Source organism: Drosophila bipectinata, chromosome 3L (genome assembly GCF_030179905.1).
Source record: "Drosophila bipectinata strain 14024-0381.07 chromosome 3L, DbipHiC1v2, whole genome shotgun sequence".
Taxonomy (NCBI): domain Eukaryota; kingdom Metazoa; phylum Arthropoda; class Insecta; order Diptera; family Drosophilidae; genus Drosophila; species Drosophila bipectinata.
Window position 1 is genome coordinate 8,095,161 of NC_091738.1, and position 18,643 is coordinate 8,113,803.

The 18,643-nt window shown below is 41.6% G+C and overlaps 1 protein-coding gene across 1 annotated transcript in view; it reads right to left on the reverse strand.

Annotated features, from left to right (window-relative positions):
* dlp (glypican dally-like) overlaps window positions 1-18,643 on the reverse strand; it is a 32,240-nt gene that overhangs the window by 5,987 nt on the left and 7,610 nt on the right. The window contains exon 2 of the mRNA XM_017254028.3: window positions 135-299. Coding sequence (XP_017109517.2) covers window positions 135-299 — 165 coding nt within the window. The remainder of the gene's footprint in view (window positions 1-134; window positions 300-18,643) is intronic.

Consider the following 18,643-nt stretch of genomic DNA (forward strand, 5'->3'; position numbering starts at 1 on the left):
CCTGCCACTTGACATTCCCAAATACATAGATCGTCTTGGAGGGCAGGGAACCACTTGACACCAAAAAAAATAACGAAAAACTCTAATCTGTGGCTGTGTTCGAGTGGCTTGTTGAGTGAACTAGTTGAACCTACCGTTGAACTTGGTCGCCTTGCTGCCGAGGGTGCCCGACATCCGGGAGATCTGCTCCTTGGTGTGGCTCTCCAGTTGCGTTCGGGACTGTATCGCCATGCGGGTCTCCATGTTGTAGGTGCAGCAGGTACCCACCGACGGGGACTCGCAATACCGAAGGCTTTGTTCTGAAAATACAAAAAATATAAACGAATTTTGGTATTAATTTTAGAGTCTAATTGAAGATCTGAAGCAGTTTTTTGTTCAAACATTATGAGGTATGAGGATTTATCAGCATTCCGGGAACTAGCACTGGCACTGGAGTGGGTTGGGCACGGTTGAGTGCAACTTGCCACTTGACATGGTAACCAAATACCAAATACCAAAAAAACCAAAAACCAAAGCCTGACCGACCGGCTAACAGCGTTTCGCTGGAAGAAAACAAACGAAGCGTAGCTACCGGGCTACAGTAACCCGAACTTCAGAGTAGAACCTGAACTCAACAACGCACAGAAATGCACGGATACGGATGCCTATACTCTGGTGTTTTATTTGAGCAAACATTTAACACATTTTTTGAGAGAAAATTAGAGGAAAATATGCATTAGTTTCCCCCTAACTTTGTACGTTTTTTTTTTTTATGGCGGCTGTTCGTAGTTCCTAGTTGTTTATTTAGACGATTTTTCAGAGGGCCTGGGTCTGGCCTGGGCTGAAAGTTCGACACTAATTGAAAGCAAACAAGTTGGAAGTTGAATTTTGAATCTGAATCCCTGTTTTATTTATATTTGGTTCGTTTTTTGTGCCCTCATAAATTCCTCCTGGTGCCCAGTTAAATGCATCATCTGCTCTGCACACACATACCGGCCAGTTCATGGAGTATATGGAGTGTAGCCTGGTTTTGTTTATTTCTTTTATAAATTTAGATACTTTAGTGCACATCTTTTCGACAGTCGAATCTAAACAAAGTTTCTGGCTCCATTCCTGAGGCCTCCATTCCCATAATTTCCCCAAAACATTCACTCTGGTTTTTTTTTATTGTCTGTGCTCGACTGCTCCGCTTTTATGGTCTTTACTAATTGTTATGTTGCACAAGATATGAATGGAGTGTGGCATACACAGAGCTCCAGCGGCGGAGACTCAAAGGGGTCTCGCTCGCAAGGGTCCTATATCCTGGGGCTTATCTAAATTGGCTCACAGTCTGGGGTTTCCCTTTTTAATTGTCTGTCGCGGGCGGAGAGTCCTGTGTGACTGGCATGGCCAATGTTTGTCGCAGATTTCGGAGCCACAACCATTCAAGTTAATTGAAACTGTGGCAGATAACGTGGCTCAAAATTTGATGGCCAAAAAGGATAGTCGCCAGATAATTGAAATCGTAGGAAGATACTGCGTGTTTAAGTTTTCAATCAGACCTTTGTCAGTCCATTAAACCACCTTCCAATTTTCCCCAAGAGAGTAAGGACTCATAATTATTCTACCTTTCCGGATACCCTTCTTATACCCATAAAGATCCCTCCATCTAATCGATAGACCATGTCTAAAATCCATGTTTAAGTAACGTCAAATGGCTCTTATCCCAGCCATTTTTATGAATTGCTGCATAATTTTCCATCGAAGACAACACAATGGCCTGAGGACTGGGGGAGTCCCAGATAACAAATGTTGCCAGGCGGTGGCAAGTTCATGGCAGGGCCAGAAGGATGGAAGGTGTCATGAGCATAATAAATGACCTCAACTTACCGATATGGCATTTTCCCTTTTTATTTTAGCTGACTCTGTGAAAATCACCCCGTTGTTTAATAGAAAACTTTAGCTTTGGCTTTGCTTTGCCAAAAAAAAAAAAAAAAAAAAAACCCATCAAGTAACCAAAAAAACCACCCATGGAAAGTGGGAGTTGGAAAAACACCACACCCACCCCCTGGGAGAGCCGGGGCTGGTCACATGTTTTCCATTTCCACGCGCAATCTACTTAGTTACCAGAAGGGTGGCAACGGTACACCAAACATACACAGAGAGAAAGGTTTTCAAATTAAATTCAAACTCTAAAATATTAAAATAATAACTCAAGGCTTAGGCACTACTAAAGCTTACTTTTTTATAATTTTAATATTTAATAAATAATTTTTATGGAAAATTTCTTCTTGTGCAGGAATACCCATCATGTGGAAGTGAAATTTCATTTCAAATGATTTACTGTAACGATCAACAAACGCAGGAATTGCCCCAGACAGAGCCGAGACGACAGGATGAGGAGTGGGGCATCGTGGTGCTGGGTGGTTCTGGCTAGATTTTTGGGTGGGTTTTAGTGGAGTCAACCAACCCCGAGGGTGTCGCTTAAAAGGGTGCGAAAGTTTAGCAAGCATATCAGAGTCAATATCCCAGAATATCTGGCAGCGATAAGTTCGGGGTGAGTGTCGAACGGGAGCTCAGGATTCCATAGGAGGATATTCCCAACACCCGAGGATATTCTCTCCAAGGTTACATAGCCCTCTTCGGAGGCAAACTTTAAGCTTATCTCTGTCGAGGACACTTTCCACTTTAAGAGTTGGAAAAAGTTTCCCCTAACCGGGATGTTCAACAGGATGCTTGACACCGAAACTGGTGGCAGGAAAAACTGCACCCCGGCACTTGGCAAACAAAGGAAACCGAAACAGTTACCATGGGTGCAGTGTTTAGATTTTGTGGGTAGATTGTTTAGGGTTTTTTTTATAGAGGAAGTGGAACTTTATTAAGGTAAGGGATAAGGATCTTTGACTAAATAAAGAGGAAATGGGTTTTTGAAATTTTAAAGAATATTTTTGATTCAAACAAAAGCAATAAAAGATAAAATTTAAATTAATTTTCAATTACTTATAATTGCTTATACAATATCCCTCTAATAACAATAACTGTCAGGTAGCCAACAATGACAGAATGACAGATTTGTGAGGGAAAACAGTGTTGACCAACGAGTATGTTGTTAACCCTTAAACAGTGTCTAGGGTTTGAATTCGTTTTCTTTAGTAAAAACATACAATGTTCTTTGTATTTGATTTCCTTTTGGTTTCTATAATTCAATTGAAACTTTGAAGTATTGGTAGAGAAAATGTTTCAAATAAATTATATTTTTTATACATTTTTTAGGGTAAATCTCCTGCAATTTGTAATAGCTTTATTATAATCAAAGACAAGCATTGTGGCTCCACTTTCATTCATAAATAATCTTGCAACAAAAATTTGAAAATGTAGCTTTTTATACACTTATACTAGCTTTTTAAAATTTGCTTCCCGAATCACTGTACGCTTTACAAAACTAACTTGAATGGACTAAAAATCAAACTAAATGTCAACGAGACAGTTAGACGAGACTTTAGTTTCTGTGACCTCTACTACCTCTATCCTAACTACTAACCACCACTATCCTAAATCTACCTATTATATTCCTTGTATATCCTTGATTAAAATTTGACTTCAACTCCCCAACTTATAACACCCTTTTATTTTCCTAAAAACTAAACATTTTCGTTATCAATAAAGTTTCCAAGCTTATGCATTTTCCGCTGCAACAACTCTTGCCGGAAATGTCCCACTTCCATTTCCCAGGCTCGCACACTGGTGCATTCACAACTTTTCCCACCCACAGACCATCACCAACCACCCATCACCCCATGCCACCCATTCTCATCCATTATCTCTCTAGTTCTCTTGCCATCCACTCTTTGTGCTCCACTTGGAGATGAAAAGCGCAAAACAAAAACACATTTGAAACACAGATGGGGGCGGGTTCGGAGGCGAGTGAAAAGCCAAAACCGGCAGTGGCAGCCACAAAACAACAGTTGCATTTGGACAAAAGCAGACGCCAAAAACTAAAACTCAACACCACCCACCCACCGCCAAGGACTTTTATGCCAACACTCCTCCCCCTCCCCCTTCACTATCAGTTGCAGGGAAAACTTTACTTTTGAGTCGAGTTTCAATGGCCATTACAGAAGCCGCAGAGGGCAGACGCCGAGGAGAGAGCGAGAAAGGTCGCCAGGATATTCTCACTCATCGCTTCGTCCTTTTTGGCCTGGCACAAAAATGCGAGCCGGCAACAGGACCAGGGGCTCAGGACTCACCAGCAGGACGTTTTCGAAACTGTTGCACACGTGGGCGCAAAAGTTTTCAGGACGAAAAAAAAAAAAAAATAGAAAATATATACATATATACTCTATATATAACCATGTAGAAAAAGGGAGAACGAATAGCCAGACAGGGAGAGAGCCAGAGAGAGGTAGAGAAAGCAGCTTACGAGAGAGAGAGAAAGGCTGCGAAAGGGTCGTTGCACGCATGTAGCTTTCACTTTCCGCCAGGACATGCCAGGACACCAAGGGGGCGGATAGTTCGGCAAAGTCACCCCAAAAAAAAAATCCAGTAAAATTCAAGCTGTCTGGCAAGGAAATTGCATTAAGCGAAGAAAAGGTAAAACAACCTGTGACAGGCTCCTGTCCAGTCTTACCTCTCTTTCTCTTAAACTTATTCCATCTCTTTCTCTGGCTTGAATTTCCTGTCTGGCCTTTGTTCAGCCAGATTTTTTTTTATTTAAATGATGAAAATTTGCTTGCTCAAGTTTTATGCTTATGGTAATGAGTTTTAATTAGGCGCCCAGCAAGCTGAAGCAAGCAGAAAAGGACTCCCAACCACCACCATTTCACCACCCTATCTACACAGCCTCATTCCCATCCCAACCCACTGAGCGGCACTACCCATGGGCTTTAAACGGCAGAAAAGTTTCTGTTTTTAATTCGCACATAAATTGAAAATTATTCTTGAGTCTAGGATATTATTCAAATTCCAACAGCAGCAGAAGGAAAGCAGCACCATCTGCCACCGACTTTGGGAGGAGTGCTATTTATTGGGTCAACTCCCAGCAAGGTTCCAGCACAAAGTAGTACAAACTTTTCGTTTCAGGTCAGCGCAAATGCAATTAAATCTCAATTGTTTTTTTTTTTAGAAAGAATCTCTCGCCTGGTCGGCACTCCACTCTGGAAAATGGAAACAAACAAATGCTGCAACTCTTACAACTGCAATTTGTACATATGTTCCACACTGGAGGGGTACATGCCACCCGCTGGGGAACTCGAGAAATCGGACCAAATAGAGTTATAACCGAACTGAAGAAAGAACAAAAATTTGTACAAATATTCACCCACTGGGCGAGTTATTGGATTCACTTCCTCTGGCACTACCAGGGGCCTGCAATCCACCTAGCACTTCATTAATTTTATAGAGCTTTCAAGATTGTAGAATTGGATATAAGACCACCCGTCTGTCTGGCCATCATCATAGATTGGAAAATCAAGAGATATTCTGGTTGTAGTCTGGCCTTTTTCCTGAAAGACCTAGTCTCTAATGACGGCCCTCTATTTATAATCTCCGACTAGACTAATGTCTGGTGCCTCTACTTGGATAATTTCCCGTTGAAAAGTTTTGTCAAAACCGTTCGTTTTGCAACATTTCGAGATGAATAACGAACGAATGCCGACGTTGAAGGCGTTGACTGTTAATTTTGCATCCGCCGGGGGCATGCAACATTTAGCCTGCACCACCTTTTCGCGCCACCTCCACTCTACCTCCCCCCCCCCCCCCCCCCCCCCCCCCTCCAGTGGGGCTATGTGTAATTATACAAAACGTAGGCTAAAATGTTGCATGGGAGATTTTCTTTCCTTTCTTCGGGGCTGGCTTGGTGCTCTTTCTTTGCTTTCTTCGGCGGCTATGAGGCGGCTCTTTTAGGCGTAATTAAAATTACTCGACAGCAGGGGCAGGATGGTGGTGCACTCGATGTTTATGTTGCAAACACGTTTCATGTAAACACACACATACAGAAAAAAAGAGAGAGATTTTTTTTCAAGAAGTCTTCCTGGTTAAAGGGGTCGGAGGTTGCAGGTTGCAAGTTGCTGGGTGCTGGGCTTTTTGCCTGATGAAGTGACGACGACAGCCCATATTTCAGTCAGGTCTGCGGCCCAGCTGCATCATCTTTCTATTTGAATGACAATCCCCGAGAATGCACATTATGTGCGAAAAAAAAACTGCTCATCAACCAGTGCAAGGTGCACCGAAATAGCACAAAACAAAACAAACATTTTGTTGTACATCCTATGCCCCCAGGGTGTAATTAGCCACCGGGCTGCCTTCAAATGTAAAACATCTGTTAATTGGGAAACAAAAGAAAGAAAAAAATCCGGAAAAAGCTGAGAATTAAAACTTGAACTCGACCAGAAACATTCTTGAAGAGAAACACAATATCTAACAACTTCGTTAAACATGTGTGTGGCACATTCATGTTATAAATACATCCCTAAAATAGTCTCCAATGCGGATCTAATTAATTTTTCTAAATTTCCACTAGATTTGCTGCCGCCCTAATTACTGACGACATTTTTGTGGCTCCGTGCACATTGCTCATACGCCCCATTGTACAATTTTCGGGAGGCCAAGAGCGATAGACGTGTAAACAGGCAAACAGGTCTATACACATGGTCTACTATACACCATACAATGCCATTAATCAAATTTTATTGTTTAATTAATTTCGCTTGAATGAACTCCAGGAACGGAGGGGTGGAGGAGGGTGAGGGCCAGCGGCCAAAACAAACAAATCAGCCAGAAATAGCTGAGAAATGGCATTCAATTCGGTTCGATTTCAAAGGAAAGCAACCGCTCTGGTTGGCTTCGACCTGGTTGGCAATTCAGGGTTTGTTTACCAGGTTGACAATTATTTTTTTATTTTTTTTCTTTCCATCATGGTAGCTGATGAGGTAATATTTATTAATCAGAAAATTAGCTTCTTAAAGGCCTGAAAATTCTTTATTTTTATTAACAATTTAGTTCAGATTTTTGCTTGGATTTTGGTCAAAAGTGCCGCCGCGACAAGCTCACTTATTTTGATGTTTCGACTGGATTTAAATTCGATTTTGGCCACGAGATAAAAGCCAAGTGACAGATAAAGACCAGGCCAGAAGGGGGCAACGGATATGTATGCACTCATCGAGTCCACTTGGTCTATAAGCTTTATTCAAAGCACGTTTCTGTGGTTGGATTTCTGCTTTGCTTTAATTCTGACTCTGTTTTTTGCAATTCTGGTAGACATCGGCTACGTGTCGCTGTCAAAGAGTGATGGATTTTTTTTTTCTTTCAGCGACCAGCCAACACGAGCAGCATATTTTGCGTCCCAATTAAAAATGTTCACAATGACGAGTCATCGATTCAATTGGTAGACAGCTCGCTTAAGCCATAAAAGAGCATTTAAGCCTTAAGTCCCGGCCCGGCTCTCACCCATTTTTGCAAAAAACCGCAAGCGTTTAACCGCAAAAGCCATTAAAGCTGAGATTTCTTCTACAACTACAGAGCCCAGCAGAAGAAAAATAAAAACCCAGAAAGGGTAAAAAAATAATAATAACCATAGCTCCCCCTTTGGTCAAATTTGCTGTTGACCACAAAACAATTTAGTGGCCTTAAGGAAGGCGGAGAAGTAAAATAAATTGCCTAAATTTTAAAGCTCATAAATGATTTAATTTTGAGGAACTCTACAATGAACCAGGGGGAATGTGAGATGCAATCAATATCCAGAGGAAAGCCAAGACATGAGTCTCTATTGTCTTGTGGTTGAGTTGGAGATATGGTTACTTTGAGATATAGATCAGCCACTTGAAGGGAAATGGATATTACAAATGAGTCAAAGTCAGAGTCCATGGGAAATTATTAAATTCCTGGAACCATTAGGCAGGTGAAGCATCTGATTCTTTTCGGACAATTGATTTGCTCTTGAAGGTATAACAATATAAAGTCATTTTCAATAAACGAAAATCTTAAATGAAATTTATTAATATTTATTAGAGCAACAACAACGGCAACCTCGAGAGACACACACAGACCGTTGATAATTAATTAAATCAATAATCGATGGGAGACTGCCAGAGTCTGCTGGAAATAAATTCTATAAAATCCATGTGGACATAATCGAGCATAAATTCCCCAAAACAACAAAAAAAGAAACAAAAGAAAAAAGGGAAAATGAGAAAACCAGCCTCTAACTCTAAACTCAAGCTGTGAATGGCAACAAAGCAGGGAAAAGGTCAAAAATATAAAAATATATATATATAGAGGAGTATACAGTATATAACAAATTGGTCAATGTTTTGAGCAGGTAGGTAGAAGAGAAACTAAGGATAGGATATACAATATATACACCCTTAAAAATGCTAATGTTGCATGCCACATAATCCTGTTAGGGACGCGTGAACGAGAATGCCAAACTGGGAGACTCTCTACTCACCATTTCGCCTGTATAGTATGTGACAACATAATTTGTGGGCTTGGCCCTACTTTGTCTTAAGGTCCGCTGATTGCCGATGAGACCCCGAATGATGATTATTAATCATACACGTTTCTGTTTGCCTTTAGTCGGCATACTTAATGAGCTTCGAACAACTAATAACTGGGCTTTATTTGACAGTTTATGGCCATTTAATGTTTGAGGAGAAATTCGGGGTTTTTCAGCGATTCTTTGTGGCATAAATTAACATCATCTTCTTGGCCCTGTTAAGAGTCAAATGTCAACAGACCTCGTTTTTATAGCACTTAAAATCCCATCAAATAAAGATATCACTTGTGGCTTGTCGCGAGTTGCAACACAAGCCTCGAATTCTTATGCCCCCAGCCACTCCTCCAATTATATTTAGACTGGGGCTGGGCTGTTGCAGCGCCCACGCTTCTTTTTTTTTTTGGGGGGCACCCTCGGAATGAACTCCAGACTAAAATATGATTATATAGACGCTGCTCGGTCTGGCTGCCACCACTTGTAAATTATCTTTAATGACAAGTGCACTAAACTAAATAAATTGTTGCCGACTTAATAACGTAATTCTTCTGTGGGCCACAAGTGGGCGGTGTCTGTCTTCTCAAGAAAATAGCTTAAACGATTTATGGGGATCTTGAATTACAATTGATGGATGCAGCAAACTAGTCACATATTTATTCCTTGAAATAAAATTAATTTCCTTAAAGTTTTCTCTAAAGAAAAAATAAAACAAAGTTAATGAAGAAAAATGGTCTTCTCTGCGGCATCTGCAACTTCATTGTTGTGTGAAACGCCTCTTCATAAAGCTCATACTGCATCCAGAGACATTTATTTAAATTGAAATGCAACAAAGGAGCCACAAAAGAGGTCTGCTTTATGGAGTAGCAACACTGCAACATTGTTCCAACAGCGTGTTAGATGAATTTGCCTGCAGACTGCATCCAGCCTACTGCCCACTTTCTTTATTTACAGGAATTCTTCAGAGTTCAGAGTCTTCAGAGATGTGTGGAGGGCGAAACATAAACGCAAATTTATTGCTGATAAATTGTAGCCTTTTATTAGCATGAGGGGTGCGTGGCTCCCCTCTATGTTATTATGAAATGGCCAGAGTTTGGGCGAAAATTGCAGCTGTTTAATTAGCAGTCAGCGGCCAACTTCAGCCAGCTGTTGTTGATTTCAATCAATGGCAATTGATCGCAATTGATTGGTGTTGCACTCCATAGGAGAGATTCCGTGGGGCAGGCACCCCAGAAACCACAGAAAATTTCACAAAAAATATGGAAATACAAACCACTCTTTCATGGAAAGTATAGTCGATTGGGGGAGTACATTGTGGTACTTGAGGAAATAATAAATTCTACGTCATAGCCATTGTATTTCTATATAAATCCATATATACGATATCGAATGACGCAAGCGGAACAAAACTCAGAAATAATATACGAATTGTGTCAAATGTGAATTTGCATAAGTGGGGGAATTCGGGGGACTGGCGTTGAAAAATTATTAAAAATTCATTAAGAAGCGAAATCAAGACAATTAAGAGACATCGAGGATCGAATAACCAAATCGATTCGAATCGAATAATCAATGGGGCGTTCTCCAACAGACTTCTGAGAGACTTTAGCTCACCATTTATCATTTCGATCGGAAATCAAAAGAATGCAAAAAAAAAAAGAAGTGTATTTTCGTTGGGGGATCTTAAACAGAAGGCCCGCAAAGAAGATGGTTCTTCCTCCGAAACGTTCCGACTTGCCGAGAGATAAACCAAATAAACACCAGAACAAAGCCAGCTGGACCAAGAGCTGGCCCTCAACTAATTGAGTGAGCAAATAAATAAGGCAAGTACTCCTTCTACTTCTACTTAACCGCCTCCTGACCCCTGCAACATTGATTAAATTTGCCCGATTGACAATTCCGCCCATTGCGGATTTCAGCTCTTCAGCTAACCAGAACGGCTTGTCCACAGGAAGTGGCCACTGCACAAGATACACCGACAAGATGCAACCCAGGACCGAGTACCGAGTCGCCACCACGGGGAGCCGCATTCAACGAAAACTTGTTCTAGACCAAAAATAAAGTGGGGACCGAACTCCAGCCGGAGCACATTCCACAGCCAGAACCAGACAAAGTCCAAAAGAAAAGTGCACTTGAAACAAAATTTTCGAAAATATAAAGAAATATTGTAAGTATATGTTGGATTATTTCTTTCAGTGCTAGAATTTATGAATCGCTGTTCGGTTTCAGAATGAATCTCTTCGAGGTTGGGTGTCTGGGGCATGGCCCACGATCGGGCCGGCGTTTCGGGGCGTTTACAACGCTTTTGGTATCTTGTATTTATTTAATTGACGTTTGTACGTGTTGGTATTATAAAATGATCAGGAGGAGATTCCGGATTCCGGCCGGTTGGGGTTCTCTAGGCTGGACCATCTCTCTCTCTGGGGGCAATTATGACAGCATTTGGGGCGTTGCTGGACATGCATGTGGGGGCAATAGATCGTACCATCGTCGTACTGAAGGTTTGTCTGTGTGTTTGGTTTGCTGGTCTACGTGCTGGCAGGATAATTAGCCTTGTAGTCCGGCCTTTTGATCTGCCTGGGTGTTAGTTTATTAAGACTAAAGTGGGATTTTAATGGCCTGAAATATGCCAGACAAACTCAAATTGGCAGCCGAAGTAGGAAAGATTGCAAAAAAAGGGGAGTAGCTTACATGGAGGCTGATCATCAAAGATTATATTAATGTAGCCCTAACAACGATAAAAGTTTTATTTTAAAACCCTTAACACTGACTTCTTTCTCACGCTTTAAATGATGTCAGGCCCTAGAGCATTTCCAGCTAATAAACAAACAACCATAATGATAATAATTTAATGCCTCAATCGAAAAACCATTAAGGAACAAGTCTAAAACTGGTCAGAAATACCGGACGTGATTGGATGATATACAACTATTTCAAAGTACAATCAATGAGGGTATTCAGTAGAGAGATGCTCCCACAGAAACCAGACATCAGACATCAGAGACCAGAGAAGAAATTAAGTTGTATTTGAACTGAAAACCAGACCAGAGTAGAGTCTCTGATAAGATCATCGCCTTGCCGACTAATAACTGGCAATGATGGCCAGCCACGAGACGCTTTAGGATATGACTTGGCAAATTGTGTGCATTATCGGAGACTCGGTCTGAATGAGATCTCTCGGATCCGATTATAGCCATTAACACATTTTGTTGCCCGTGTCTCTAGCTCTGACTCTTACAATTAAAAAATCAAATAATGCTTGTTGCCCTGAAAGTATAAACACAATCTACCATCGAGTGGAACAAGAATTTGGGGCTAAGATATACATATATAAGTATGTACATCTTTAGACAGGTAATTAATTCATTAGCACATTTTATATATATCATTCCAGGCTGAGGCAATCCAATGAGTAAACAAAACCAAATAAAAGGGAATCGTATCTGTCTGCAGCTGTTTTTTAAGGAAATCCAACTAAAATAATTTAAGAGTCTTATATTCAGGTATTTCTTGCTTGTTCAAGTATTTCTGTTGAATATACAACCTTCATGATGATCTGATCTTTTTTGGCACATAGATGTGATATTTGCAAATAGAAGAATATATGTATATGATCATAAGCTACTTTTAGCAAGCAAATATCCATCACGAGCTATGAGGAACCTTGCTTATCGGAAGCCAGCCATAGCCTATCATTGAGGGGAAATCTTTAACCCAAATCAGAGAGACACAACTTGTTGGAAACTCTTGGTGATTTATGTGTACAACTAATTGAGGATTTCCAAAGCAAAGCCACATGGGTGTGTGCCACTTTCATTCCCCTCCGCCCAATGCTCAGTGATCGATTTGTACAAACAAAATGACAAAAGATAACAATACATAATATATAATAATTGATTAAAGTTGAAACGCCAGAAGGAGACCACCACTTTGTAATTCAATGGAATTTTCGGGTAAACTATTTCTGGTGTTTTGTGGCCCATTGAGTGGCAGGGAAAGAGGCCAGAGACCGCACACACACTCACACACACACCCAGATTAGATTACCGCCAAATTGACACATTTTTGTGAGCTGTCAGTTGCAGCAGTTGCCGCAGGGTTTTTGGGAAAAAAGTGTCTCCTCAAAAACGGATTCGTTGCGCTGCATTCATACCAGATTTTCTCGGAGTATTTCCATCCAAAAATAATGACGATTGAAACTCATAATGAAAGCATTAAGCGCTTCCCTTTCAATTTTCGGTTCTCTATTCTGCGTTACGCATTATCCCCGGCAGTTGGATTCCATTCCATTGTTATGGTTTCAGTAACGCCTCTTCCTGGTAACCAAACTCCTGCCTTTTTGTTACAGATTCGTAGCGCACACCACCTTTGGCCTGCCCCTCCCACCTCACCTGGTGGTGGCAGGAGCATTGCATGATTAGCCCTAATAATACCCACTGTGAACCCTATTAATGGGTCGAGGATATCTCGAATATTTATGCTGCGGAAGCGTTGCCACAAAATTTATACTTTCCATTTGGAAAATGCTTTTAGTGAACAGAGTGGATAAAAATATTATCCTAGATTGCTGGAAGGATTAAAATAAAGTTGCAGGTTTTGAAAGTACTAATTTAATTAATTATAATTTATATTTAAGAGTCAACTCTCCATCAACACTCAAAACTAATGATTACTAATCAGTTTCAGTCAGCTGCCAAAAGATACAAATGTATCTCTCTCTCATGTAGGCTTACAGCATCTTTTGATTAATAGAAAAATACCCACTCGCTGGCAAAGTATCTGCTGGTTTTTATCATCTCAGCTACCCACCCAGCATCACAGATGGATGCAACTTGCAAGGCAAAAAAAACAAAACTTATGAATTTCAGTTGGAATGAGTCTGAATCTGAGGTCTGAGCTCTGTCGCTCTGTGGTAAAGTGCTTAAAAAGACATAAATTAAACACTCGGCTACCTGTCATCATCATCCACACATCGTGTCGGCATCACAAAGCTTTGATTTCAACAGGGCATCCCCGCCAGCTCCAGCTCCCAGTCGCATCCTCATTGTTGTCGAGTGTTGTGTGTCGTGTATATCATCCTACTACAACAGAACCTAACAATTAAGCCTCTCTCTTGTCGCTGGCACACCAAGAAAAAGCTTTGCCACAAATTCCGGTACATGCAACAAAAAAACATGAATAATGGAGAGCAGGCCAGAGACACATGCAGTTTGTTGCAGTGTAGCCCACCTTGGCCATTGTCAAAGTCGCCGGGTACTACACGGGTACTCTGATGTTGGCACTGCCACACATAAAATAAAATGCGTTTTTAATTTGTAGATGCGCGTAAAAAACAGAGGGAGAGAGGGGATTGGGGAGAGAGGTGGTGTGGCAGGCAGTGTGGCATGATGGCAAGGGAGTACCATATAAAGAAAAACTTTGCATCTGTTTCGCCCTGTCTCGTGTTTTTATTGTCGCCGCCTTATGGATGATGTTGGTAGTAGGTATGGAAATTATTCGCAAGTGGCAAAAGTTATGCCAGCCGTCAGGCCATCAGACGGGGCGTGGCAGTGTGTGGCATAGTGATGAAGCTGCATGCCCCAGCCCAGCCAGCACTCTCTTGTACCACGACCACCTGTCTCTGGTGTGGCAGGTGCAAAGCTTCGAGAGAGGATATCAATAAAAGACTGAAAGAATGAGAAACATTAAATGATGGAATGTCGAGGGATATAGTCTCTGAAATACCTCTACAAGTATTTCTGATTCAGAGATACTTAGGTAAGCTTTAAAAATTATCTTAGATGGGATATCCATAAATTTCCCCAAACAGGCACTTGAATTCCTCTGGCCCACGACAGTTTCCAATTGGAACTTCCTACTTGCAACAAAGGATGAAATTCATGCGTTGCATCTTCATAGTCCTCCTCACAGTAGATAAAAGATACACAGATACATTGCCTCAAATGCCGCCACAAAGCGAATAAAAAGCAGAGGCAGCAACATTTGTCTCTGCCCCCCAGCACCAGTCCCAACTCCAGCTCGAGCCTAGTTGCCCGTGGGTAATGAAATATGGCCATGTGCCAGCGCCTGCGCCTGCTGACTGACTACCTTGCCGGGTCCTTGCACCTGTACCCTCCACCTGCCCCCCCTTTGAATTGCAAATGCTAGCCGGCAACAGCTGCTGTTCTGGTACACCGGTGTAGGTTGACAAACAAACATGCCAGCGCATAAAACAAGAATCCGCCACAAACATTGAAAGATAAAGTTTTCAATAGCCAAGGATCTAATTTCAAAAGATACAATCCTTAAGAGGACTTATTCCAACGATATCCTAACATTTCATAGCTTAAATATTATTTTAATATAATATTTTATATATATAATATCTCTCAGTGCATCGGCTCTCAAAGAAGTCAAAGTCAGGAAGAGAAGCACTTGAATCGCCGCCTCCTCGACTGCCTTTCTCGCCTCCATTTGGACTCTCGGTTGCACTTGAAAAAAGGAGCGACTGCCGCTGCTGCCCCACCTGCCTCAATATATATAGCCTCCTGGCATAGAATCCCCTGCTTCTCCACGACTCTGGCTTCCTTCTATTTACCTCTTGTACATGAGTCGAGACTTACGAAATTCGCATTCACGTTTTGGCTTTTTACCTTTGCGCCTATTTATCATCAAATGCAGCCACGGAAGATGGAGCACAGAAGTCAAAGGAGCAGGACCAAAGGACTCTAAGAGGGAATGGGGGCAGGTGCTTGAATGGGAAATGGAAGTCTTAACCAAAGGTGACTTGAGAATGCTCTATCCTAAGATACTTTTACTATTTATGATCTAAAGTACTGAGTTTAGGACAAAGATTAGCTTATATATCTCTAGGATAGGGTATCTCAGAGTATCTTTAGGATAGGGTATCTTAGAGTATCTCTAGGATAGCTGCCATGCAAATGCACTTGAGCAGCAATGGCAACGACGTCGACATGTGATACCATTTAAACCCCGGCGACTTGGTCTGTGCAACTGGCACTGAAACCAAGACTGGAACCTGGTCTCTGCCATAGCAACGGACCATGTGCCTCCAAGTGGCTGCAATCAGGCCTGCAGAATTGTTGCCAACTGTGCTCTGCATTCCACAGAGCCTGCTCGACTTCTTCGCCTTAGTCTCGGTCTTGGTCCGAAAATAGCGTGAGAAAGCAAAATATTGATTCAGGGACCAGGCCGGAGGACCAGGCAGTCAAGCCAAGCAGGCGATATGCAAAGTGCGATTAAATTCTTTAGCATCTCGGCCCCAAAAAACCGGCTCCTGGCTCCCGACCCCAGTCAAAGGTGCTAAATGAAGTTCTTAATTAAGTGCGAGTGGCAGCGAGAAAAATTCAAAAGTAAAAGGAATCCTCCAGAACAAGTTTTATTGGCACATCGTTAGCTTAGCCCGACCCGACATCCTTAGCCTCCCTCCTCCTGCATTTATTGCATAATTTGTTAATGAGAAGAGGGTGAAGAGTGAGGGGTTTTTGGGGGAGAAGGACACGCTTCATGGCAAATGACAAATTAGCATTGGAATCGTCGGAGAAGAATGGAATGCATGAGAGCGGAATGTGGCTGCAACTTGGCCACCGACCGAAGGGAAACTCAACCCAAAAGATGATGCATTCAAACTCGCAACCGACTACTTATCTTATCTTGGTTGCCCAGTATCTGATGATTTATTGCAGGAATATTCGAAATACAGGCCAAATACAAGCTAAATCAGTTGAGATAAAGAACTGCACTAACTAAGGTTATGATTTAAAGTTCTAAGAAGGACACAGACTATTCTAAGACCTCTATAAATTACTAAAAAGGCCATAAAATAGGAGAAGGGAAATATAATTAGAAGAAGGGCTTGGCGATCCTCATAATTAAGCGACATTGGCCGGCATGACATGCAACAAGCTTGAGATTAACATACATTTTCAGAAACCCAACAAGGGTGCTTAGAGTAGACCCCTTTCCTTAAAAAAAAAAGGGAAAAAGTGCTGTCAAATCCAAGATAAAAATACAAATTATGATTATTATGTACTTGACATCAGACAAAACATAATGACGAGGAGGCCCAAAGCGTTGGCGTGTGGTAATTGCTAGCGATAATAATATTTTCCCCAGAGTCTTTTAATTATTAGCGCTAATTCTTTGTATATAAAAAAAAAAGTCTCAACACAAATCTCATCTCCTCAAGTCAAGTGTCGAGTGTCTTGGCAGTTGATTGAAAGATGTGCCTAATTGATAGTCGAGCACGAGTCCCCTTAAATAATCTGCCTTCCTCCATATACCATATACAGAGTCGTCGGATGAGACATCATCAAGTGCGTGTCATTGTGTAATTTGGGCTTGATTATTATTAATTTGCAGACGCCGCCGCCAGCCGCCAGCGTTGATGAGTCGATGAAACAGCAAAGGGTAAGGTCTGAAGACTCAGTCTCCAGGCCAGAAAAGAATTCTTTTTTTATTTGATTTGCTAATGAAGGGGCCGGAGGGGAACATGGATCGGATCTCTGATGGATCGGATCATACAGGAAATGGTAGACTTACTTGAACTGGGGGACTTACCTGCAAAGAGAGAATAGATTGTTTTAGATTAGATTTAGAAATTGTAGGAAATTATAGTTAAGAACCAAAGATCATGCTATGACACTTCTTTTAGCTAAAAAAAAAAACCTTAAACAACTTCAAAAGTCTAGCCGGGTCTGGGTCTAAGCCAAAGAAGGGCTTCGACATCAAGAGTCGAACAAAACCCAAGTTCAGAGGAAAAGAAATATGCACGAGACGAGAGTCGTCCCACAGAGAGTTGCATTTTGAAGCAATCCCATGTAAGTGCCATGTGGCCAGGCCATCTATTTGTTTGTATTTGTGTGTATCTGTGTGTGACTGTCTACAACACCTTTTACCAAGAAACAACAACAACAATTACAGCAGTCATCACCTTTGGTGGTTTCCAGTCGTCGGCGCCTTGTGAACCTGCTGAACAGTCTGCTCGTCTCGACAGAAACTACCTAAGCAGCCCAAAAACCCAGAGTACACGAGATAGAGATTCTTCTTCTGTCCCAGGAGGACGGGGGGAGGGGGGGTGGAGGAAGAAAGGGTCAGGTAGGGGCTACAGGTTGGGGGTGTGGCTGTGGTAAGCGAGAGACGAGTTGTTGTTTATTGTCTTTCGTCTTGGAAGTTATAAAACAAAGCGTCAATTGACTGCTGCCGTCTGACTCTCAATTCTACTCCTGGAGTCTTCCTCACGGTTTGAACGGTTTCAAGTCTTCAGTTTTCAGTCTTTTTAGGGTCTTGGCCCTGTGAAATTAACATGAATGTTTACCCGAACAAAATAAAGGTAAATCTACTCCTTGTTTCTACTCCTTTTTGTGGATGCCGCCGTTGAGGAACTTGCTAATAGAGGAAGTCAAGACGAGAGATCCTAAATCGCATAACAAATTGTGTGGGAAATTCTTCTTAACAGTATTTAATAGCCTATAATATCATAATACTTTCAATTATTTTTATGATGAAATCGAGTGCTTAACTTTCATCACAAAAGCCCATCCAACAGGCCACAAGAAATGAAAACAATCTCAGATAATTGAAACCCCAACGTGAAACTGGGCCATAGCCAGTCCGAGGCTCAAAGGAAATCTACAAGAGGCCGACAGTGGCCCCAAGTTGGAGCCACATCATTACAATGTAATGTCTTCTGGCCCTCCCTGGACTGGACTCCTCTTTTCGATCCTTAATGGCTGCCAAACACGCGTCTTGTAACGGTTTTAATGAAACACATAAATTCAGGTTGGCCCGAACGCCTCTGAAGACTCTTGGTTGAGGCTCTCTTTCTTCTCGAATAATTCTACCATTTCTTTGTAAATCTTTCTTGGGAGCGTGAGCAGTTTACTTAAAAATATCTTTTCGAATTTTTTTCATTCAGCTTTGGGCTCCAACACGCTTATTAACTGCAATTTTGCTGCCTGAATTACCAAAATATTCAAGGACAGTGGGTTGAGATTTTGTGGAGAAACTAGAGGGTTTTCTCCCGAGGTATGTTTGGAGCTTGGAGAATTTTTCTACCAACCTCAGTTCTATCTTCAAGCTTTATCCTCTCGCAGAGTATCCTTTTGTTTGTCCTTATCCTTATCCTTCCTCTTTTTTTGCGCAATTTACGAGGCAAAAATGAATGGAAATGAGTTACAACGATGGATGATGCCGACAAAA